The sequence below is a fragment of the Schistosoma haematobium genome, chromosome 3 (genome assembly GCF_000699445.3).
Source record: "Schistosoma haematobium chromosome 3, whole genome shotgun sequence".
Lineage (NCBI taxonomy): Eukaryota > Metazoa > Platyhelminthes > Trematoda > Strigeidida > Schistosomatidae > Schistosoma > Schistosoma haematobium.
This window is the reverse complement of record NC_067198.1, coordinates 22992866-23019445: the sequence shown is the minus strand read 5'-3', so window position 1 is coordinate 23019445 and position 26580 is coordinate 22992866. Positions and strand designations below refer to the sequence as shown.

Genomic DNA, 26580 nt, shown 5'->3' with positions numbered 1-26580 from the left:
TTTTACAACAACTTCACAAGGTACCTTGTAGGGCTTTTCAGAGAGGAGCAAACGATTTCACCATTAAAAAGAAGGAAGAAAAGGAGGCAGTTTCAACTGACAGGAATAAACATACTTTGGTATAAACTAAAACTCACGATCAACGGAAGTCGCCTCAAGACACTAACAGTTGCACTACTTAGCTCCTCATCTTCACATCCAAATTTTCACCTATGTCTTTAAAATCAGAACCTCCGATAACCGATAATGCTGACATCACATCTCACATAAACTTAGTTTCTAATTCCACAACTTCACACATATCGAAAACCATCCGTAATGTAGTGGGAGTAAATAAAAATGTGCCTATATACGTTACTAGCAAACACGTACCCGTATAACTCTTGCTATTCGTCTCATGTCGTATACAGACTTCATTTAATTGATGAATGCATTCTCATAAACTTTGTTAAACATTTTCGATGAACCGCGTATTGTTATCAGGTCAGACACCATCTCTTATGCTAGGTACAAAAAGGCTTTTCAGGGAGTATTACAGTTTGTCTTCTGTCCCTTACAAACTGAAACTGAAACTAAAACCGTCCTGAGGTTAAATTTAAGTAGCCTCATCATTCATCAAACTTCAAATAACTGGCTAGATTCAGTGACACATGGTAGTCGACTGTACCGTTCAGAGTTCGTGTGGTAAGGAGTAAGAAGTTATTATTCAAGAATGATTAAATTTATGGACCGTTTTGTCATCCAGTGCGTCCTTACTTAAGAAGCAGAGAGAAAATCTATAACGTGCTGAAAAAAAGAGATTTTATGAAGGATGTGTTCCTAATACACTGCTGGTAGACACAGCATTTGTTTCCCCAACTTCATGTAGTAGCTTGGTTAGTTTATGCTCTTCGTCAAGTCCACCCATGCGGTAATTAGTTCACCAATTCTTCAATGAGTATTAGCTGTGTGACACGGGGATATATGTTTAGATAGTTCGATAAACTTTATAAACAATAATTTTACACGACTTAGACCCATGGTTTCTCTTATTTAGTCCGTTTAAGCTTAGAATAATTCAGTTACTTGGGTACGCATCTACTTCACCTGTCTCTATTCTATATCAATTGAAGTATCTGAGTGTCTCTTTCATTCCTCAAATATGTACTTAGGATCAGGTTCAAGATGTTTTCCGGCATCAAAGGGCATAAATAAACTATTGTAAACTCGGAAATTGCGAGTAACATCAATGTTTTCAGCAAGCTGCATTTTGTTTAGTTTGTTAGAGTCAAAACAACCAGCAGTGCATTTTTTGAAACAACAGATCTTTCCAAGGTTACTACTAGTCTTGACCATAAGACTGTCTTAATTCCAAGCAGATTTTGCTTTCAGTTTTGATTGATTGCTTTTGATGTTAAAATTAAGCTTATTTTACGTCTTCAACGAGTCATCCTCTAACTATATATAGTTGTAATAGTATAAATATAGTCATATAATTTTGTTCAGTCTCCTCTATCACAATTCCTTCACACCGAAATCTTTGCAAACTCAAACAAACCAATACATTTTCAAAGTAGATGCATGGCAACCAGGTCAAATCACGTGTTGTTGACGATCTTTTCATTGAGTTTCAAAACTGTGGGACGAATTTGATTATTGTTCGGTGTATTTTGGAACAGATTTATTGAAAATTTTTCTGAATTTTTATAAGATTTCTTGAACGTTCTATGAGCTGTTTGTACAATCATTCTCAAAACTATTCTTTGTTTTTTTTGGTTTCTAGATTCTCGTTTCCATACTTTTCACTGTAAATCCTGAGGACTATAGTATTCACCTGATAGAACCAAGTATACTACTACCTCAACGTCACATAGGAATCTGGTTGACATGACGGCAGGAAAGAAAAGCAAACGCGATGACATATCGGCTGTAGATTGTGTAAGACCAAATAAATCTCTTATTTTTAAATCAAGTTTGATGAGGTTGTACTTGGTATACATCAAGCTGAGTCAGCTGTACTTATGCTAAAAAGTCCTGAAGACGATGTCAAGACCCGAGCTTGTGAAGCATTATACAAGTTTTCGAATAAAAGTTGTTTACTTTTAGTTTTGTAATTTATATTTAGGTGACGAAAACAAAAAAGCCCTGATATCATTAAATATTCTAGAATACCTCCAGCCTCTAGTAAGAGATGAAAATAGGGTAGTAAAAAGGAATGCGGTACTTGTTTATGGAGTTCTATCGTCACTTCCTTCTGCAAGGTCTATCATTAGGAAACTGCCAACTATTGTTACTGATCTTCTCAAGCTTTTGGACTCAGAAGGTATGTTGTTTGTATGCTGTGCTTTATCTTCCGAACTTTTTGTTTTAATGTAGAATTTGAGACAACGAAAGAATTTGCTGCAATGACATTGTCACATCTTTGTTTGGAATATGCTGGTATATACGAACTTATAGAGCATAAATGTTTCTCTGTTATCATACCTTGTTTGAAATCACCTGATCCAGATGTACAGAAGAATACATTGGATATAATACATATGTTACTCCAGGTATTATTTGAAATATTTCATTTGTTTCTGAAAGGACTTTGAAGCTCGCCCAATGCTGAAAGCTTCTGAAGGTCTGGAGACCCTGATTGAATTGTTGGTATCGGAGTATCCAGTTATTCAAGATTTAGTGTTAAAAATATTTGCTAGAGCAGCACAAGACAGTAAGTATCTGAAAGACCTTCATGATTGGCATGAAAAGTTATTATAAATACTTGAAAATACTCAAGTATTGCTTAAATTTGAGACTATTACTTCATAGTAAAAGTTCTGGTACTTCTAAACTGCTGAGAAACAACATTATTCCTCTGTTCAAACTGTTGACCAGATAACAGTGTTTCGGGCTAATAGTGTACCTACCCTAATGTGCGTCTATGTTAGTCGATGTTCGATAGCAACCGTTGTTCAAAGCATTATGATCACACCATTGAAGTTCTTTCCAGCTGTCATGCTGACATATCTGCAATTTACTTATATACATCTAAAAACTCCTAATTCTTATCCTCAAGCACATCAACTGTTAGCATTCTTACTGAAATTCCGTTTATACAAACTGTGATAATAATATTTTAGTTTTATTTCTTCTGTAAGATGGACCTAGATATCGTATGTTTGACCCAAATGCTTATGCTGAAATATTATTTTAGTTGCATTTTTGTTATAAATCTTCTCACTACCATAATACTTAATTTAGGTGTAAACAAGACCACATCAGTTAGCATATTTATCAGCACGACATTGGCAGTAGCTATATTAAAACACACTGATGCGATACATTGTTCGACTCTTTGTCAGAGATTTTAGTACGTTGTGTTTCGACAGGCATTTAAGACGTCCAGTTAAGTCAACTGTCACAATATTAAAGTGTGAGGTTATTTATCATGATGTTTTTTCTGCTCTTCAGTATTATCACCTTCACAATAAACTCTAAAATGATTTTTATAACACTGTATTCTTTAGAACGGTAGTTAGGCAATACAATCAAGCCTAATAAGGACTAGACAAGCATGACATCGATCACCACCCAGTGGTCAATCAATTGTAATCAAGCCTAAAGGACGAATATCAAGCACTTCAATTTCTCTTATGATACATGGTTATTTACCAAGTATTCAAAACCTATGATCAAATACTTGTAATCTACGCCTATTTTACCACTTTAGACAACCTAGGCTGATAAATGTTTACCAAAGACACAACTATAGCTTTGACTGACTAACAAGTGGTTCAGTGAGTGGTTGATACTGAGGCCAGACAATTATATTTTGTTAACAAAGTACTTTCTGTGGCAAAAACTGTATCATACATCATTAAAAATCTACTCAGTCTTTAAGTAGGCGAATAATATAGCTTTATCTGATGGGGTCAAAGAAGTACAGTATTTTAAACATATTGCGTAGCGACCCAAGAATGATTGTTATCTATATAAAGCCTAGACACATTATCGTTAGAAATGTCTTATATAACTTTTATTCAAACCATTTACGGTACTTTTGAGGTCATCATAATGTTTCCGTTAGCCCACAAGAACTTGCTTTAACCTTTATAATGTTTCAACCATGAGCTACTGACAAGTGCCTAGGTTTTTGTTCTGTTGGGAATAATATCTGAATTCTTCAATATTGTCTATGATCATGCTAGGCTTCTCAACTCTAGAGTCCTATTTTATTCTCCGTGATACAATAATGTCCACCTTGACGACGGCTCAATCCTTCTCCTACCTTTGTCTTTGGCATTTAGATTGGCCTTGATCTACTGAATAAGGTCCCGCTACATTACACTTTGTGGACTAACTTACTCTGATAAGTGGTATATTCTATAAATGTGTATGTATTAGCATTTTATTCATAACCTTTTTCTAAATAGTTAATTGCTTTTCAGTGTTCGTCATCATCTTGGTCAAAAATATTTGTTTTTAAAGGTATAATAAGGACAACCTTAAGAGATATGAATGCATTGGATGCATTTATTGATATTATTGGTGTTCCGGAATTTAACGATATACATATTTCCGCCCTACAAGTAATTGCAAATTTACTAGACGATACTGAATGTGTAAAGGTATGTTTTGCCAGATAATTAGTTAATTTCTATTTGTGAGATTTTTGTAATTTGGTTAATCTCACAACAGTTCTTATAAGAAAAATGCATTTCGAAAACCCTAAGATATTCTTATTCTTAAAGTTAGGCGGAGTGCGATGACATTCTGTCTTAAACGACCCTGGAGTAACACATTCTCAAGAGTATTTGTAGGATAGTCTGTTCGTGAAAAAAGATAACTGTAAGCTAGTATGTTAGATGAATGCTACTTATGCGCGTTTACATATATATACGACAGTTTTTGATTGTTTAAGGTAGGGCAATTTTATCAAGGCAGAAAGTGAGCCTCAGTCGACCTCTACTAGCGTATTCAGAACAGTCCATTGCTGAAAGTCAATTGGTATATTTTAACCAGATGATTATTAAATATAAAACTTAATTTCTCGTTGAAAACATGTAAAACAGTTATATCATTCCTCAAAAATAAAACACTTTCAGTCTTCCGTACTTTTCCAAGTAACCAGTTTATTTCTTTGCCTTCGAAATAAGCTTTTTCTTTAAATAGGGATCAGTTTGTACTTATCTCGAATTTTTTAAACCAGGGATCGTAGTACCCTAATCGACTAATATCTGACACCCCACTAACCCCATAGACTGTTTGAAAGACATCAGGTTTCTTACAGCTGATGGATAGTCTGAAATAGGAAAAATTTCAACAGCCATCAGATCAACTGATGCATCCAACTTAACCTCGCCTTATAATTGTCAAATTTCGCCCTTTGAGGTACTTTTTGCAAACAATTTGTGGAGGAAGCTTACACACACTTCAGTGATGATAATTTATTCAAACAGATCACTTCGAGAAGTTGTAAGAAGCTTACTGAAGTCCACCGTTTGCAAGAAGGACACTTCAAAAAGCTACCATAGACTTAAATCGTCATTTGTATTTGTTCCCTTTGCAAGAGGTTTTAGCAATGCAGTTGTTATCTAGCAAGAATTTATCATTTGTTCATTTTTCACAGCATTTAGTTAGTCAAGGCAGTCTTCAAAAATTATTGCATTTTATCACTGATCGTCAAGTTTATAATGAAAGTGATATTAAAGTCAATTCTGTGAATCAACAGCAAAATAAAGACAAGAACGCTAAAGGAAGGAAACCTAGTCCTAAGAAAGGTGATAAGAAAAAAAGCAGCAAAGGAGAACCGGATGGTATGTTAAAAATCGATTTATAAAATTACTTAAAGCCAAAGAGAATAGAAAAGAGGAACTTTCGCTTTTACCCAGTCAATTCTTATCAATATTTTTTTGCAAAAGTGCCTTGCTCACGTAGAATTTAACAACAAAAGATAAATTAATTCGTAGCTTTAGAGCTTATACGGAATTTATATCAGACTTAGGTTTTTGGACTATCTTAGATATTTCGAGGATTGATAATCCATATCCTAGAACGTGAAGTTTATGTCAAGCCAAGGACCGGAGTGTTTATCACAATAACTGTAGCGTCCGAGTGAATATTGAAAATTTACCCCTTTGTTTAGGAGTTTATATACTTAAAGAGTAGTCAAAAATAAGTTTATTTATTTTTCTATAAAACTAAGCAATCATAACCTGTGGATAGCAAATACTATGCAATAAAAGGTTTTTACTTTTACCCACAATTCTAAGGATGAATTACCACAATTATTTATATAATGCCTTGATTTAATATGGTTGGCAAACAACTATTACTATTGAACAGTAATAATTTATTTTCTAAGCATAAACTCCTGGAACGAACGTATAAAAAGTATACCTCCATAGCATATATATGTATATATGCATATAGGTGGATAGATAAATAAATAAACAAATAAATAAATAGGTATATAGTTGGGTTGAAATCAGATTTCATTAGTGGGAACATTCTTATCTAGTTGTGAATTTTTATTATTGCTAACAAGGCTGATAACCGTTCGTCAATTTGATTTATAGATAATGTAGGAATTGTGACACATTACACTATATAAATATAAGCTTGAATGCGTATCAGGATGAACTTCGCAAAGAAGTGAATATAGTTAATTTAGCTTTCATTGCCATGGACTTCATAGCTGTACGCCGGATTAAGGAGAGCTAAAATGTTTTCTTCATATAGTTTGGGAGTCAATATGCTATCTTAAATGTATTCTAAGAATTGTGCCCAGTTTAAATATTACTGAAGTGTTGCAAAATCACTGTAACTAATTAATCAGTCCTCTGTAGTTTTCAGAAGTATAGTTTTATAAAATTTAAATACATATTATTATCTTTTAATTGTGGTAGCTAATAGGACATCATTATTTAGTGATCATATATAGTTTAATTGTTATAGGAATTGTTTATTTTGGTTCCGTGAAGTACATAAGTCAACATGAATGAAATTAGAACAATCGTATTGATCGTTTCTAAAACGTTATATATGACTAATATTGTACTATTTGATCAGGAAAAAAAGACGAGGAAAAACCACCGTCAAATACTTTGCCAGAAGCGAAAATTCACACATGTAATGCACTTATGAGAGCTGCATGTAAAGGTTAGTTAATATTAAAGGTCATTTATGTTTATTATCGACAATGTAATATGCTTTCATTTTTATTAGTTCTGTTCTACAATTATAGGACGGCATTTAATTATACCTGTATGATTAGAAGTTCTCATATTTCGTATTTAAGACTTACTATAAAAGACTTTTTATATATTATTTATTTAAGGAGCCACTCAACTGGCAACTATTTCCAGTTGATCCTGAATTTATGTTAATATCCGTGAAATTTCTGTGACATACCTCACTGTATAGCCTAGAATTATCTTCAGTCCCAAATTAATCGATATATCGCCTGTGCGATTCTAGTTCATTAGCATGATATGTTCGCAGATACAGTGCTAACGATATCTAGATTAGTGGTTGCACTAAAATGTGACCAACAGGTCATTATCTGTGTTGGAGACTTGATGAGCACGACGTCTGTTACTATACAGCGATGAATCAGTGTAAAGTAGGCCTATTTTCCTTTACATTTAATTGACTAAACAAAACTGAAGGCAGTGTATTTACTTGATAAAAGGTCATTAAAATTAGGTTCGAATGCTCACAAGAAAGAGGATATCAGTTAAAAGGAAGTGAGTAAATTTATAACTATAAAATATGATTGAACTTTGAGTCATAACAGTCAGAATCTGGAGCTACCAATTTTCAACATCCTGAAAGGCAACAGTTATTGATCTAACGCAGGTTCTGTTAAAATACTCTAATTTACCTTCAATCCTAGAACGGAGCCCACATTTAGACAAGTCAATATTGCGATTTTGGTGAGTATTTGCTTAGCATGTCTGACATAACTCTTTTTATCAGAGTTCGTAAATGAGAGTATGTCTACACAAACAAAATCAGAAAACACTACATCAGGGCACATACACTATTTTTAGTTATGATTATTTAGTTTTGGTGACGGTCTTCAAAACTTTTCACTGCAACCTCTCACGAACAGCTCAAGTATACAGACATGACAGTTTTTTCAGAGATTTTTCATCAATAAAAACTGTCAAATATTGATAGCTTATTCTGCTAAAGCATGCTACATGCATTTATTGGTCGTATGTTTCATTGTGTAGCATTTTACTACACTGATCGTAGGCTAGCTACTAAACTGCATGTCACACATTGAAGTGGTATCTGAATTGACTTGATTACTAATAGAAATGATCGTCTAAGGGGGGGTGTAGTTATGCTCTTCAATTGTCAACTGTTTAATAAATTACATGCTTTTTTCCATACTATACAACCATGCGTATAAAAACCTCAAATGAGAAATGGTGTTAAGTATAATTTTCCAGGAGAAAACCAATTCAGTTTATGAAGTTAAAAACTTGTGTAAACCAAGTAAACAGAATAGTTGTAATGAACAAATACTTAGTTGGACTAACTAACTTAATGTTTAACACAAAATCACACAATGGGTTGGTAAAATATGAAAATCATACATTGGATACATCATTTACACATCTTCTTTGAGTTGTCCTTTACACACTCCATGATTCCTCTAATTCTCTTGTCATTTCGATTGCTCTCAGATTTCCTTCCTGTTAAATTCATTACCATCATCTGCTGCCAGGCATTCCACTTGCGATTGGTGTTACATACTATTTATATATGTCTATATAAGTAGCATACTCTACATAATTTGTTAGACATATATAAGTCGCTCTAACGTACAATCCTAAATGAATTAGATCAAGCTACACTGAGTAAATGCTCAACAACAGACCAGATAGCATAAATAAGAAAGTCAGTAAGATACAGACTGTCGGAACAGTTAATGTGAGCAACTAAATATTTCCTGAATGTTGTATAGACAACCCTACTGTTTAAGATAGCAGATCATAGAACTTACATTTACTCTCTTACACATAAATATGTGAAGTTTAGCCTAATTTACATTATCATATGTCATTATCCATCCTTTCTATCTTAGTCTCTTATATTTTGATTCTTTCTAATAGCAATCTAAGTACACTCAGTACTTTTTTAGGTATTACAATTTGTTATTTATTTTTGTCATTCTAAAAAAATTCATTATTTTTTTCACTGCATTTGATTTTAAAACAATCTGTCTTTTCCATTTTATTTTAGAAGAAACAAGGAAAATTTTACACGATGCAGATGTTGAAAGGATGTTAGTATCACTATTATCTCATGAAGATGAAGGTGTACGAGCTGCATCAGCACAAGTTATTGCTATACTGTCAGAAAGTTCAGTATGTCAGGATAGAATAGCTGAATTAGGTGAATACATATTAGAATATGAATATTACATAATGAACAGGATTATCTTTTTTGAAATCATCAAAACATTTATTTACAGTAATAAAAACAATTTGTAAATATTTATTTGCATTTAAAATAGTCAGATTTCAATCAATAGGACAATGGTTTGTAAACTTAGAAACATTCATCGTAATAAGATAACATCAATCTAATGAGTACCTACATTACGTAATAGTATGTCATGTAGCAGTTGAAAGAGAATATTTAAAGGGATTATTATGAGCCAATTAGTTAATGGATGTAAATATATAGAGAAAATCAATGGGGAACTAAACAATGACTTCCATTAATAATATTTTCACATATTTTTGATATATGTTTGTTGATTGCACGATTCGGTAAACCTTAACTTAAAAGTTCAAAGGAAATAACAGATCGCGAACTAATAGATTATAAAATAATAATTACTTAAAACTTTATTGTTTATATTTATTGTCAACCCTAAAGATAATTGTCATAAGTGTTAAAGTAAGTTTATTTTTGTTTTGTGAAATGTTGTCATGACCAGTGTCTACAGTAAACACATATTGATACAACTATAAAATTTACTAGTCTAACTGTTTAATAAAGAAGCGATTTACAGATTGAAAAAAGGCAGGTTATTTAAGAAAGAGATGGAAAAGTTTAATGGACAAGTCACCACAAATTCGACTACACAGAAATTCATGCTTCAACATAATGTTTATTGGCGTTTAATATGTTTCATTTTTAAGTTCAATACACCTTATCATTTTTGGAAACTAGTAGTTTCAGTAACCCAACTACAAAAAGTTTCAACTTTTCATGTTTTTTTTCAGAAACAATCATATTCATTAGCACGGATATCTCATCCACTCTATATATCAATATTTTTGGAACCGCATAATAAATTTATCATATGCTTACTCAAAGTGTAAATCTAAACTATATGGCATTAAGTATCACATATTTCTAAAACTAATTTTTCCGCAAATGCCGTTATCTACATAAAACAACGAAATTCAACATTTTAATAATATTTAGAATTTTGCTATTCTTAACCATGGTCGCTACTGAGGTATACAGACTGAATTTGATTGAAACTAAATTAAGCATTTCACTTAAATTAAAATACTACAGGAACGTGACCTACGTAATTCACTGTTTGTTTTAATCTACTGTATTTCCATTAGTATACGGCAATAAACCACAGTGTATGGTCATTCGATGATTGGTTTTGAGCTTCTCTAAATCTTAAAAGTTGTATAAAATACAACACACTTTGTGACATATGCAGGATTTCCGTCTTCATTCAAAATATTTATTGAGAATTTCGTTCTTACATACCAGACATTTTCAAAGACAATTCGGTTTTGAGTTCTCTAGACAGTTATAGGGATCTTACAACGTGATAGTATTAAACCAGTTGGCTTGGAATCGGTTACGGTGATACGGACGTTTTCATTACTTTTTTCCCGAATTCTCAGTGTAACCCTATAGAAACAGGTTCTTTTCTTTATAGAAGATTTTCTAGACTGGAAGTTGAGAGGATTCATGAAACCTACCTATTCATTGTTGGGAAGTACTGCGACCATTTTGTAGATTTTCTTACTAATTTCCTGCGTAATCCAACTGTGTCAACTATTTACCAAAAACACGAAGAATAAATGGGAGGAGATTTTATTGAGTTAGGAAAAGTGTGATTAGAAATGATGTAGTGCTCAATTCTAAAAATTTTAAATGATAGTAATGTTTCAGAACATACTTATATTTTGATTAATTGGATTGATTCATCATTTAAGAAGAGTTAAATCACCACTACTCAAATAAAAATAGTGATGTCCACGAAATTTGTGAAGCAGCGAATTAATAATTAAGGCACTTGTCCTTTAACCGCTCAGTTACAATTTAGCACTTCCTTCTACTTCATTTACTTTGAGCAAACTGTTGGTATTACTAATCTTTACATAAAAATTATGACTGAATGCAGAGTACATTGATCAGGACTTCATAAATGAACTGCATCATAATTTATAATGAATTTTCATCCTTGATTTTCAGGAGCAAAACTATTAGGTACTGTTTGCGATATAGACTAATTCCCTATTAGTTTGGTTATGTAAGAAACAGAGAACCTGTAATAGAAGTTGACGACGGATCACCAACAGGCGGTCCAAGTAACTTGGTAACCCAGTGAAATGGATATATTATTTTAGCCAATCCGTAGTATATTCAAAAATAACCGAAATCAAACACGAAAGAATCATATAATTGAACAGTGAATAAGATTAAATGGGTGTGTTAGGTTCCTTTATTAGTAAAAACTAGGTAATATAAATGATACCTTTTGCTACTTAACTTTTCCGTCTTTAACATACATAGGTGGACCGGAATTACTTATTCGTATGACGCGGAGCGATCGTCGTGAACTCAAATCAGCTGGAGCTACAGCATTATCTGCTTTGACTACTGGAAATGGATCAATTTGTCGGTAACTTGTTTAAATTGAACGCTTTTACACATTATTTTATATCTGATCATGTTCTGGCTTGAAATTAGTGTGCATGTTAGTTATACCTAGATACTAAGATCCCGTAGAGGCTTTACTTGTTTGATGCCTTATTTAACAGTTTCTTTCTCTAAATTATATTATGTACAAAGTTATGAGTGCTTATAAAGTAGCTAAATTAAATCATAAAGCCAAAATAACGAGTAACCAAGTGTTGTTCTGAACTAGCCTCAAACTTTTCGGGTCGATATCCTCAATATGGATAGAATCTATGACAGAAGTCATGAGAATGTACTTTCAAACTAAATAATATGATTTAGATGATTTTTCCATTTCCCCTTATTTTAAATACTTAAGCTTAATAGTTTGCTTATCCTTTCTGGTAGTTATATGTCTGGTTATAATCTGTGTTTTTGTTCACTTTTTCTGAGTTGCAGATAAAATGTCCTCCAGCAACTCTTTTTGTATTTCCCAATTCAAAACCACACAATTTATGTATAAATATAATTCATTGTATTGATACTAGTTTCATTTTAATTTTCTTTTGTAGTGAGGTTGCAAGTCGAAATTCAGGGCTTGAGGCATTGCTTAGTTGTTTACATATAGGTGATCCTGAAGTTGACTTAATTACAGTGGGTGGATTAATTGCACTGACGAATTTGGCTACTGAAGAAACTACTCGACCGAAGGTTTTACATGTAATAACGGCCAAGTTATTGATACCAACTCTAAATTCAAAGTTAGTTTATTATTTGTTGTAAAAACAAAACATCTTAATCTTTAAAATAAATTTGTCATTATGTGAAATAATTTTTTCTTAGTGATATGATCAATCAGGCCAACATTATAATAGAAATGAGCTTGTATTGATGATACACAAATCATCAACAATTATAATGACTATCCCTAGAACCTTATATTTTATTTGATGGTGGAGCGTCAGTAGACAATAGTTGTCTTGTATATGTGAAAAATAGTACTTAGCAAACTATTACTATTTATGTGCATTTTAAGCAACCTAAAATTATCCGATTGTCTCACTAACGAAAAGAGCTATTCTGATTACTTAGAAAAGATCCTAAATGGTAATCAAATCAGTGTTTGCTAGTATCAGTGTTTATTCCTATAAGTTAAGTATTTGCAAGGAAATTATTAGGACATCTTTAGCCAGATAATGTGTATGGTTAGATTCTAGTGAATTCTGGAGGGTAACGTGCATCGGTCTTGTTCACAATTCAGTATGGTTTCCAGCAGTTTCTGTAACACTCAAATCAAATTCAAATAAGTATATGAACTTTGTTCACCCTCCTAATTCTCAACTAGTACATCGACCATATGACTGCTTTCTAATCTGTCCCAGTTTCAAGATTCGTAAAGTGATAGATATGAAGCTGGCTAAAATTCAATAACTTGAACATTAAATGCTGAGCAAAGATGAAATCCAGTGAATTCCACTCCTAGCCACTATCCATCTTTGTTTAGAATGCTTGTGAATCAAGACGATACTGAGGCAATACGCACAGTATGCACATATGTCAATAAGAGACTGATCAATTACAGTCCAAAACATCAGTGGGAAAATTCAAGTGAACAATACCAAGTGAATCAAATGCTGAGGTTTAGAGAAATACATTTTTGATTATGTTGCTTCGACCAAAGCTTCTGACCCAGTTATTGAGTCACACGTAAATACCTGAAATCAAAAAGATTTTTTTTTGAAATACGGTATTATTATTATTATTATTATTATTATTATTATTATTATTATTATTATTATTATTATTATTATTATTATTATTACGGAAATATATCCAAGATATTAAAAACCTCATTTCGTGACGTGTCTACGACTATTATCAAGTCGGTATATAACCAAAGGAATAGCTATTTAAAGACTATTTACAACAAAAATAGGATATGGCAGTGCCTGTGTCCAGAATATAAATAAGTTCCAACTTCAATAATAAATTAAATGAATGTTACAAGCACGGGTAGACACTTAAAACTACCATACAGAAACGGTAGGACGTAACCAAAATGATTGAAAATGAAGTTAGTTACTGAATATAATTAAGTAGTACTATCGACAGACAAAAGTTATTCGAATAAGTTAAATGTAGTGGTCAGAAGTGTCAAAAAAATGACAAGTCGTTTAACATAACAGAAACTATTTGAGCATGCTTCACCTGTGACTGAATTTTAAACAAAATATGTTTTTGGAAGGCTTGCCGCTAGGTTATTCCTGATAAATAATGTTCTATATAGAATGATTAGTACGTATATTTAGCTTTCATCACTTTCGAGGACGATGACAAACAATACTAACAAGCAATAATCTGTCCTTGTTGAAGTGATATGTCTAAAATACCACTGGAAAAGTTTGTGGCATCCTTGAGAATTGGTTAGTATGACTAAATTATATGGTTTTGATGAGTTCTGGAGAAAATTTCATGACACAATTACAAACGTTATGTATTTTTTACAGAAATTTCACCATTTTGTTTCTAAATTAATTTAGTTCAGTATTAACTCAATCTAAAGCTGCATTAGCAGTGGCTTCGCTAGTATCCGAACAACATAATATCCAACAATTTATTCAACTTGGAGGTTTATCGAGTTTACTCAATTTAGTTCAATCAACAAATAATGATGTGCGTCGTTCAGCATGTTGGGCTATCGCTTCATTGACAGCTGACCACACAGCTGCTGTAACGTTATCTCAGTTAAAGTAAGTATGGTCCTGTTACTTTATTTAGCAATTATTTAGCTAGCATGCTCCCTTCAACAATAAAATAATTATTACAGGCATTTAAAAATGGAGTTACTTAACTAATAAAGCAAAGTATTTCGAAAATCTTTATTTGGAGATGAGAGTTCCACAATCTAATGAAATCAATTTAAAATAATTTCCCTTACATATTAAGCCTTTTAAACTGTTCATTTTAGTCTACTGTACATAAATGATAGCTGAATTTTGAGCCACACTTTTGTTTGAGGTTTGGTGATTCATTCATCGTCGTTTCATTATATCCTTTGGAATACAGTGGTAGTGTAAATCTTATTACTCTAATTTTGTTCAGGATTATTAAAGAAACAAGATGTATGGAATTCTATTGACTATTTTAACTTTACGATTCATTTTTTGTATTCAGGTATAACGAATTATGCTACAAGAAATAGTTTACACTATAACTTTTAAGTCATTGTTAATTTAGGTTCAAATACACAAATTAAATTGTTCATGCTTTATAAAATCAACATTACCGACTGTTATTCAAGTAGGATGTTGTACAAATACTGAATGATTAATAGGATTCACAACATAAATCATAATTCATATCAGAAGGGATAGGCCCTGGATGCTCACTGCTGAGGAGTCCCAAGATAGGACGAAACGGCCGATCAGTGCTTCCAGGTTTTCCATGGTGGTTTAGCTTCAATTGACTCATGATCTCAACCATTGAGATAAACCATAATCACTTTAAATTTATAAATTTATTCTAACAAAGCAAACATTTCGGATTACTAATATTTCATTAAGTTCCTAATTGTAATTAATTCAATCATATATTTCATTAGTTAAACTGTTTCTTTATTCAAGATTATTGCAGTAAACTAATATTCCACAAATTTGCTCAATAGTTTATTAAAGACTTATTTTTTTCTCAAATTTTAGTGGTATAACTATTTTACAAACATTGAATGAATCTATAACACGTAAAAATGCTTTTACTGAATTAGCTTTAAAACGTGTACTGGACGCTAATTTAATGGCGAAATTTGCACTAACTGGTTACTTAGGTATGTTTTTAAATCTCTAATATTTTATTTAAAGTCACTTGTTAAGTATATTATTCAATAAACACTAAAAAAGTATCCGTAGGCTTCTTTACAGGAGTTGGACTGATATCTATCATTGACAGACAGTGTGGATATGTTAGTATTTTTGGATCAGCTGAGTATATATGTAATGCTTCATTATGCCCATGTATGTTCAACTGGTGCTTTCAACACTAGAAGGTAGTCTCACCTATTTCAATCTAAACTTATCATAAGCAATGATGGATATTAGCTAGCAGTGGAATCCAGGACACACGTTTCGTCCTATTTGGGACTCGTCAGCTGGATGTACCTGCGTCTCGGAGTTGATGTTCACTCTGGGACTCGAACCCAGTACCATTTGCTTCAAACGTCACCGCGCTATCCACTCATTGCTTACAAAAAGCTTGTGAATTAAGGCAATGTCGAGGCATGCGCACATTATGCACATATGCCAATAACAGACTGATCAATTGCAATCTTAAACCTCAACGGGAAGATACAAGCCAAACAATACCAAGTGAATCTAAACTTATCATAGGTTTACCTAAAGTGAATAGAGTCACACAAACTTCTTCTTTAAATCATACCTGCGTTTTTTTCATCTGTTTTACCGTAGCCTCAAATAGATTTCTATTAAAATACTTATCAAAGTCTGTAATATCCAATCATTAGTTGTGTTATTTAGTAGCAGCTTTAATTGACTTCTGCTAGTTTTAAGTCAACTGGATTAACTTACATTTCTAAATAAGGTGATGTTTAAGTAAATTTTTCTAATCGATTAAAAAATTAATAAGCTGCAATAGATGTTTACCTATATGGAAAAAACATTTAGATAGTTGGCTCTGTTTTTACTGGACGTTCAGAATTTTCAAGTACTAAATCGTAATTGCCGTTGATTATTACTTTTTCATCTTAAAATGATTGAGCTAAGTAAAGACAAGGATTATACATAACTTGTAGCAGGTATTATATCAGTAATTTTTTCAGTTCGATATGTCTCTTTAAGTTGATGCATGAAAATATAATTCGTAATAGTTATTCACAAACTCATTAATACTGAGGACAACAGGAATCCGAATAAATTGTATATACTGAGCGAGTTCTATGCTAGTGAACATATTTAGAAACTTATGATCATTTCTTCTTAATAATCAGGACGTCTTCACACATACAATTAAAGTTCTACCAAATCGTTGCTTTTGAAGTTTGTGTCATTACTTTACTTGTTTAAAACATTTATTTAAAGCAACAAATTATTATACGCCTTACACATAAGGAAATGACATTTTTAAGAAATATGGGAAGGCGGATTATTTTAATTAGAAATAAATAAATGAGGGGTAGGTGAACGAGAATCTTTTGTAATAGGAAAGATGTTTATTTAAAAATATTTCGATCAGTAAGAATTCTTTCAGTCATAAGGTTCCTTTAACTTTTATGAACAAAGAGGAAGAAAACTACAACAGGCTTGGTACTGGCTTCTATTCTATGTAATATCCAATAGCATATCGGACCATTGAGTTGCATCATCTCTTTGACTCCCACAATAAATTAATCACCTACTCATTTTTTTCCAACGAGTTCCAGAGTTGACAAGCAATGCACGATATGGAATTCGTTGGGAATACATTCATAGTACATATCTAAGCAACGGGAATCGTTGTTTCAAGATGGTGACACGAACCGAATGATCGTAATTGTGCCAGAATATATGTTATCGAACCTCTGTACCACTGACACTGTGTTTCTATCAGTTGTCAGCAATCCTTTAAAGACAACGATTATCGAACAAAGAAAGTCACCGAACATACTCCGCCCAGAGAAATTGGTTCACACAAATATAGAGCAGAATTACTCTCATCAGCTCAGAGTAAGCCCGATCTTTTACAGTCAGAATAATATCACAACGGCTACAAAGAGGACCCTGGCTAGTATAAGATGTTCTGACTCTCATTATGTGTAGACTGATTTCATCACTCACGACACCACCAACGCCTATACAACTATCCAATTACATGAAACTTCCGATTAATTCTACTGCCTCACCTCAAAGAAAAAGTGCAGCCGCAGGATTCTACTAGTCTTGTAAACGTACTTTGTATTTAGAAGGTGAAAAGTATATACTATGCTGATGGACGCTGACTGCCTGACTTGGGTATCATCACCACACAGTAAGATAATCTCCTCCACATACTCAAGGTAGGAACGTTTTCCTTCAGGTAACGGATCCGCACCACTACTACCTTATTCTACTAGAACTGTTTGTGGAAAGTCATCGATGGCAAAGTTGAAGAAATCGGGTAACTACTTAATCCCATTACTTGAATGAGACAGTGGAGAGGTGATTGTAAGCCCTCGCTCTGCTTGTGGTGCTTGTGTACAGAACCCTCAAGATTTTAATGAGATTCGCAAGCATACTCGTCCTCAACAGACAGTCTCAGATGAAGGTCCTTTCCATTGAATCAAAGGCAACACTGACTTCAAGAAATTCCACTATTGTTAGCTATCAGTAAGTATGGTGGTGCTCCAGCCTTGGCGGGGAGCGAAGATGTGATCACTACATCCACAGTCAGAACGAGAATCAGTTAGTTAGTTTGTCATGTGCCTTGAATAATCTGCAAACTCCGATGAAAGCCAATAGTTTGCACGCAGTCGGAAGTAGATTTACTCCTCACATCAGTTGTTGCGTAAATGGTGTAGACCTTTTTCAAAGATTGGGAATGACAGTCGCTTCATTCCAGGATGTTGGAATTACGTATGGTCAACCGTCTTCCACCTTGAAGAGCAATAATTCCTGGTATAGGAGCAGGTTGGAAAAAAGTTTGGAGTAGCGTGGTATCACTTCATAAAGCAACTGGCTGTTGGCATGAGCCATGTCATTAGTTACAGACTATCAGCGGTTATCTTGACTAATGTTGGAAATGTCGCATAAGACAACTAAGGATCAGTCGAATTGGTGCTGATGCTCTCATTGTTGGTTCTGTAATAGATCTTGAGGTCTGAGATTATCTTAACTCAAATAACGTTATCTACGGCTAATCTTTTTACCAATGATACTATTACTGTTTCGACAACTTTTAAGTTTACCTTGACAATTTCATGTTATTGTGCCAAAATGATTTGTCAGATTCAACCAACAGGAGTGTATACTCGTTTCTAAGTTATTCATGCTAACTGACTGACCATCAACTATACATAATACTTAAATTATTCTTATTCAGTTCATTATAATATGAGCTTTATTATTTTTAAGAAATTGATCTAATGGAGAAAATATTATTAAATTAAATTAGCACGGAATATTTTGAGGTGATAATGTTCTACTTCTTATTTCAAACAGATTTTGTTGATCATATACCAGATTTATTTTATGATCCTGGTCAAATAACTAATCCATCTCAATTTTTAACATTGGATGAATATAATGAACAATCAGTGAATGACCGTCGACCAATATTTTTAATAAATTTACAAAAATGGTCAGAATCTGGAAGTTAGATTTTTTGTTTAAATTTTTTTTTCACACATTCATTCGTATTTTCAGTAATCTAATCTCATACTCAATAACAACTTAGTTTGATTCGATTTTTATCCTATTTATTCACAAAAACTTTTCACAACTTAGTATATACTTTTATTCTCCCAATATTTTTATTATGAATTGTAACTAGTTTAGACATATGTTTTCAGCCTAAATCGTAGGTCCAATATGTTGACAAGTTTGTACTAAATTAGCTTCGAATATTGCATGGTGTGAATTTACTTTTAATTCTATTCATAAAAGAAGAATCCGTTCTGTGGACCAATAACAACTTATTATGCTACTGATTTTTTTAAATTTTATAACTAACCATTATAGAAAATTGCAAAACACTGTGACACTGATTACCAGGGTGAATCTGCAACTTTCAAAATAACATGCTCTCGTAGGACATTGATTTAATATTACTCAGTTATATGGTTATAGACACAACACTAATCTATTGGAATCACACTTTCATACTATGAAGTGAGAAATCTGAACTCAGCGATACTTCTTATTTCTGTCTCAGTTAAAGATACTGATGATTATGGTTACATCAGTTTTAATTTACAAACCGTTGTTTGTAGTCATAGAAAAGGAATATTGATATAAAAGTAGCCCAAAAGTCAAAACTAAATCCAATTCAAATTTACATATGAACATAATAAAGCAGAAATACTGGAAATTTTGTCTCTTTTAGATTTAATTCTGGTAAGATAAATTTTTTTTTGATAAACTTTCCTAACTAATTGTTTCGTAGGTCATTTCGACAATGTTCTATTTCGTAAGATAATAAGATAAATATTAGAGTCACCACCAAGTTTTGGATAATCACTTCTCTTATTGTAGAGTAAAATAAATGCCTATTAACTACTTCTAACTACTTACTCTCTCATTTTTAATAAGACGGAAGTGTCATTTAATAAAACCTTTTTCTGAATAAGATTTTATCATTAGAATTGGTAAAACTATGTGTTTTTTGTCTTTAATCTTTAATAATAGTGATATTGTTTCATCGTCAGATTATTTACAATCACAAGATTCGAATGATGCCAAAACTGATGATTTGAAACAAGATGATTTAAATTATTTCAATGAAATGAAATATCCTTTTGATTCTACATTACATGATTGGTTAAATATTGCAATTAAACAAATTACGTCAATAAGTGAATTAAAAGAGCAAATAAAATCTTTAGGAGAGTAGGTTTAATTAAAAGTTGCTTATTCAATATTTTGTAAATTTGTCTTTTGTAAAGTAATCCATCTAGTAGTGAAATTTTGGATAAGTGTTTCGTTTTGTTTTAACATAATTAATAGCGTATATCTTTTTCACATTTAGATTTGGCTAATAGCCATGAATTCCGATCATAACTATCATTAAAATTAATCTCATAAATCATCTTTTTTAAGTAGAGATTCAGTAGCTTATGTTCTGCTATCTACCGCATTTATAACAATATGATTGTAATATTTGTTATTGTTTTACGCATCTATGAAATTCACGATATCTCTTACGTTAACTGTATTCTGAATTGTTTTCAAATGATTTATGAATAACTTCTTATGTAACTTACTCTCAGGCAAATTTCACAAATTTCACTATTTCGTCGACCTAATAGTAGTTTTAAAAGTAGTTTGATTCAATTTTAACGATAACAATTAAGGAGTTATGAAACAACAATGATCATTTTTCAGCTGTTTCCTTATATTCTAAGAATATTCGACAAAAAATAATAGTTGGGACAAAATTGCTGATCCAATAACTGTAAAATCTATTCTGCAACAACTCATAATGAGTCTCATCCAACATAAAGTACAAATCATAACGATCATCATCAACAGAAATTTGTCTTATTTTTAAAAGTTCCATATGTTTAAAAAAACCATTCCTTATTGTATAAAATTATTTCTCTTATTTGTACGTTTTACATCCCCAAGATTTGTTGCTTCTTGTTATGGAGGATCAATCAACAAAGATGAACAATTCACTCTAAGAAATGAATTATCTCTGGCACAGTTACGATGTCAATTGAATTCTAACTTAATACCAATAGGTTTAATTAAACAAGGATCATTTCTACAACGTGCATTAGTTTTTAAAGTAAGTAGTCTACTTCAAGTGTTCAATTTACATCTAGATTTCTTTGACGCTACAATTCACTCATGGTTTAGAGTGAATCCGACTTTTAGTACGTATTTATATCAATAACCACAACATAAATTGAAGTCTTAACCAAAGTTACGCCTAGGTAATCAATTGATGATAAATTTTGTTACATATAGTATTAGATTCAACTTCACCTTTAAACCATGAGTGCAATGTTGATTTACTTAAACCTCTGGATACAGGTAACCAAAATATGCATTACCCTTATTACCAAGTAACTTGTGCGCGTCGGTAAAATCAACTAGAAAGATATCCGAAGCTTGTAATCATGATATTAAGCCAGTAAACTGTAACAATAAAAATAGTAAACAGAAAAGATGTGTCATAATTATTTTGTGACAGATCCGATTTGCAAAATAGTATGAGAATTGAGTCTCGAAGCTTATCAACAACTCCTTATCAAAAAGATTATCTATTATGATGTTTACTATAATTATCAATTAGTGAATTATCAGTCACATAAATCAATTACATTTGCTTTCTTTATCTTAAATTATGTATTTATTACAATTAAATTGGTAAGTATATATTGAGATTACAGTTATTGTTTTCATTAATAAATGACCTTGACAGAGAAATGTGGGAATCCTAGAATGTTCTGAAGAAATAGTCCTCAAATAGATGTCCATTAAAAATTGTAGAGCACTGGATTGTTAGCTATCTGGTCAGTCCGTATTGTAAACTACCTTCATAATGAATGATCTCTACACAACTCTTACGTTATCTATTATTTCTTTCTCCCCAAATAAATTCAGTTACTTGCTGATCGAATTGGATTACCAACTAATTTAATACGTGGAACATATGGACGTTCATTTAATGAAGTCCTGATAGAACCAGAAAATTCAGTAGGTTAAATTTTAAATGTTTTCTATGAAAGAAGCATTGTGAATTAGCGGAATTATACGAAAAATTCACAGTTTACTATGAATACAAAAAGTTTATATCACTTTATGATTCTTAATATTTAGTCATAGATATCTGATTAACAACTTAAATGAATTGGTCACTGTCCCAAGCTGTTTATTCACTTAATTACACAAACTCATGACAAAGGAATTCGCAATATAATATTTAGTTACGATTCAGTGATCGATTACCTTATTGACTTTTATTAATCGTGTTCCTCGAAGCATGAGCAATTAGTTCACAGGTTAGGTTGCTTTCAAAAACAGTCCACGTTCTAGAATTTAAAAAAAGATATTAATTTTTTTTTTGAGCTTACAGAAATATCTTTTTCATACATCAAATAAGTAATTATTAACGTGATTTCTGATTTACACTAACTGTTTGTTTATATTTATCGGTAATAATAACAATAAACACAAGCTTAAATCTAATTGATTATTAATCCAGTTACACTTTGTGTCAATTGGCAAACTATTTCAAAATCTCACACCACACTTTTATGACCGGTTTGTGTTTTCCAGTATTAAACTTTAGCGATTGTTATCAGTAATTGAATTTCACTTAAAGTGTATTTGTAGACAGTTATTATGGAAGTAAACTTTTCAGATAATCCAAATTTAACTAGCTTAATCAGACAATGAAATGGTTAAATTAATTTTCAACTTATCTATAAGTTGGTCACTCAACTATATTATTTCTGATGACTAAGTTTCTGTTTGGAATTATTCAATGAACAGTGAATATCTTTCTGTTAAGTACTGATGAAAAAATATGAGTACGTAGACTGTTCTTATACACATTATAAGGCATATGAGCTATCACAATATTTGACTATTTTCGAATCAAAATTAGAGATAAAAAAGACCAGTCAGGATGGGCAAAATCAAGCTGAACTGTATGGTTTGAAAATCACAAACAGTAAATGATGAAAAATCTTCTGTGAAGTTAAGGGAAATCTTCATCCTAAAAGATGTTACGTGTGAAGTTTTTAGAAAATTTAATTCACTGTCTCAATCTTTAAATTTTTAATTGATTAACCTCTGACTTGTCGGCTAACTGTTTTTTACCATTTTTTCCATTATCAACTGCTTGAATGACTAATTTCAAAAACCTTTGTTGCTTTTTTGTAGAAATCTCAAACGTATAGAGATTTATATGTTGTGGATTTAATGTTTGAACCCGGAAAGTTATTAAAATCGTCTACAAGTGAAGCATTAGAGTACACTAGTATAGCCTGCTAATAATAATAATAATAATAATAATAATAATAATAATAATAATAATAATAATAATAATAATAATAGAATTTACCTTCCTTCAGAACTTGTGTATTTTTTCATGTAAATTAACTTCAACTACTCCAGATTCTTCATCATTCAACAAAGTCTTTTATTAGTGAATAAATTTAATTACAAAACATACAGTTTTCTCTTCTCTATGCATAAAGCAGTTTTGTACTGATTTGGTAATGTAATCATAGCATTCAATGTATATTAAACAGAAGTAGCTGAGAGAACAGTTATGATCTGTTTGTAATTTATTATTTTATTTATTTGAACACATAAATATTGGTACGAGGGGGCACCATAAATATATGCGCCTCCAAATGCCCTGATACGGCCGACAGTGGGGAGAGTTCGCTCTCCCTCTCCAAATGCTCTCACGTGACCACGCGCATATAGCCTCTACCAGGGAAGTCCTACTCATTGCCTTCTCGTGGCTGGGATGTTGTTTACGAAATTGAGAGGACAAAAAGCGAATGTCCGGCGCTTTACCGGGTTAGTGGATATGGAGGATCCACCTAGGGGAGTTGGGAAACCCTGATTTCGAACCAATGGTGCATATGGGCTCCAGTATCCTGAAGGAAGAAATGGCGTATGAACCAATTATTGGTCACCGGCTACTATGGGACTGCATCTTCTCACGATGCTTCACTGCCTTGTGAGTCAGACCTTTAGGTCAAAGGGTCGGGGTGTGGCCACCTAAGAAAACCACCTGCTTCAGTCTGGGCACCTGAACAGTATCACAACCCACACACAAATAAAATGAAAATGACGATATTTACTGAAAATTCTATTCACGCTTCGATTAACGACCAAACAATCTACATTATTATCATTTACCACGTCACTTATTCACTCTCTTTTTTATTTTTACCCTGTTGGTAAGGTAATAAACTAAATTAATTGACTTAATCAAACTAGTTATAAGCACTGGAAGGTTTTTTGGTCTGTTATCGTGGGCATTTATCTCCTTAAAAAATATCATTCGCTGCCTCCTGAGTGGTTTCAAACAATATTTCTCTTTGGATCGCCAATCGATGAAAACTATCTTTGAAATGAACAAATATCCACGTACGATGAATTAGAAAATTAAGCACTAGTGACAGCTTTTTAGAAGTTTCAGTACACAATTCTCATCACTTTGCTCTAAGTCGTTTTAACTGAAGTACTTTCAAACCACTAGACAAATTGTTGTGAACCAGTAATTCTAGTTAAAATATAAGTATCTTGAGAAAGAAAAGCGACGGACTATCTTCAATCGACAATTTACTTAAGTTTTAAGCAGTTTGCCTAGGTTATCATTTTCGGAATATGATCTATCCAAAATGTTAAAAGATGGCGGAACTACAAAAAGTAAGTAAAAGCATTTATCCGGGGACAGCAAGAAACATTGGGCGAAACTATTGCTATCAGAAGTACATTTGCCAGGTCAAACAGACCAGCATTTAGTGCTTACATCGTTTGGAGTCATTTACCGTCCTTATAAACGCGTAACCAACCACAAAGATAAGTTCGAAGATCTCTCGCCCAGCCGCCTCAGTCTCTCAGTAGACCATTCAAGCCAAATTATGCTGGTCCAACAGAAACTTCAGCAATCAGGTTAGACAATCTCTACCTCTACATTACTAAAATGAATGTAATAATTAAGAAGACAAAGGAGCCTGAGATCATTTACATCTTTGGTCGGCATAAAAATAGGAAACGCTTATCATGAAAACCAGACGCGTATAGGAGCAAATTCGTACCTCAGTACCAAAGTCCAGTATCCTCAAGAAGTTTATGATTTCAAGGAACTTATATTTCACTGAAAATATCATCAAGAAGTATGTAGTGTCAGTCATTATGTTAAGCCCATATACTTTATTCTAGCTTTCAGACAGCCTAATCTATTCACTCTACCTAAGTCACATTCTGACCTTGTTAATTATTCGCTTATCAATCTTGACTGTTTTTATATGAGCGCGTAGGTGTGTGTACACTTCTTATCCCATTATTCATCACATGTCTGTAACTTACTTTTGTGTAACTATAAATATTGATTAACGCTTGGTTAAATGGGAGTTGGCTTACCAGCCAGCTCGACTCTGCGTCGTTTCTCTTCTCTCTATTCTATTCGTTTTATATACGAAATATATGTATTCAAAAGTTCATTCTCGTTATTTGACTTGTTTAATTCCGTTACTGACTAACGCGATTTAAGTAGATGATTATATACGAGGATAGGCGATAAAAAACATTCATACGATCTAATTGGAGTCAGAACTCGGGCCACTAAAGTGGAGAGCCCTTTCGGCGACATCGTCTGATCTAAATGATGACAAAATTCAAGGGCCACACAAGTATATCTCGTTAAACAAAGCAACAGATGTTTATATTTATAGGCTATGAATTAACTTCCCTGTCATTAAACTTGAATATAACAATCCTATTTTAATACCCAGTAGAAGTACAATTTCCAGAATTTTCATTCATTATTCCGTTCATTTAGTTGTGAACTGCTATATAGAGGTGTGTGATTTGAATTTGAGAATAAAATTCAGTCATATGAAGAAATTTACATAAATCTTATATGGATAAGTGTGGTGTTTGAATGAACTAATGATACCTTTGCACTTGTTAAATGCTTGATTTCGAATTCCAAATACAGTACATTCGTTCGTCCTTATCTCGTACTTCTTGATTCAATTGCTATATTTCTGGGATTCTTAGTTCGTACTATGATTCAAATACTCCTAATTATCATAGACCGTATCTGGTACAATAAAGTGAGAAATCTGATACGATGACTGATTAGAAACTGTTGTCTCACAAGGATTCTGGGTTTCATTTAACTCTGGTCTGTTATGTGACTCTATACCGCTTTTGGAAGTCGTGAATAACGATAAATGATCGTTAGAAACATCCAAATTAATAGGATCACAACTACAAATTTTAATATTAGTTGCAGCGGAATGAACTGTAGTATGACAAACTGACTGAATGTGTCCAATCT

At 32.4% G+C, this 26580-nt stretch overlaps 1 protein-coding gene across 1 annotated transcript; it reads left to right on the top strand.

The window, feature by feature from the left end:
• Positions 1-502: 502 nt before the first annotated feature.
• On the top strand, positions 503-25507 carry MS3_00005282 (uncharacterized protein). The gene is made up of 19 exons (XM_051213312.1): positions 503-1314; positions 1763-1917; positions 1953-2070; positions 2105-2302; positions 2356-2531; positions 2566-2692; positions 4450-4589; positions 5591-5777; positions 7033-7122; positions 9220-9372; positions 11755-11863; positions 12432-12620; positions 14400-14609; positions 15558-15682; positions 19044-19182; positions 20229-20429; positions 21168-21330; positions 22152-22244; positions 23436-25507. Exons 2-19 carry the CDS (start codon positions 1867-1869, stop codon positions 23544-23546), a joined length of 2580 nt encoding a protein of 859 aa, XP_051069277.1. The 5' UTR covers positions 503-1314; positions 1763-1866; the 3' UTR covers positions 23547-25507.
• The last annotated feature ends 1073 nt before the right edge of the window (positions 25508-26580 follow it).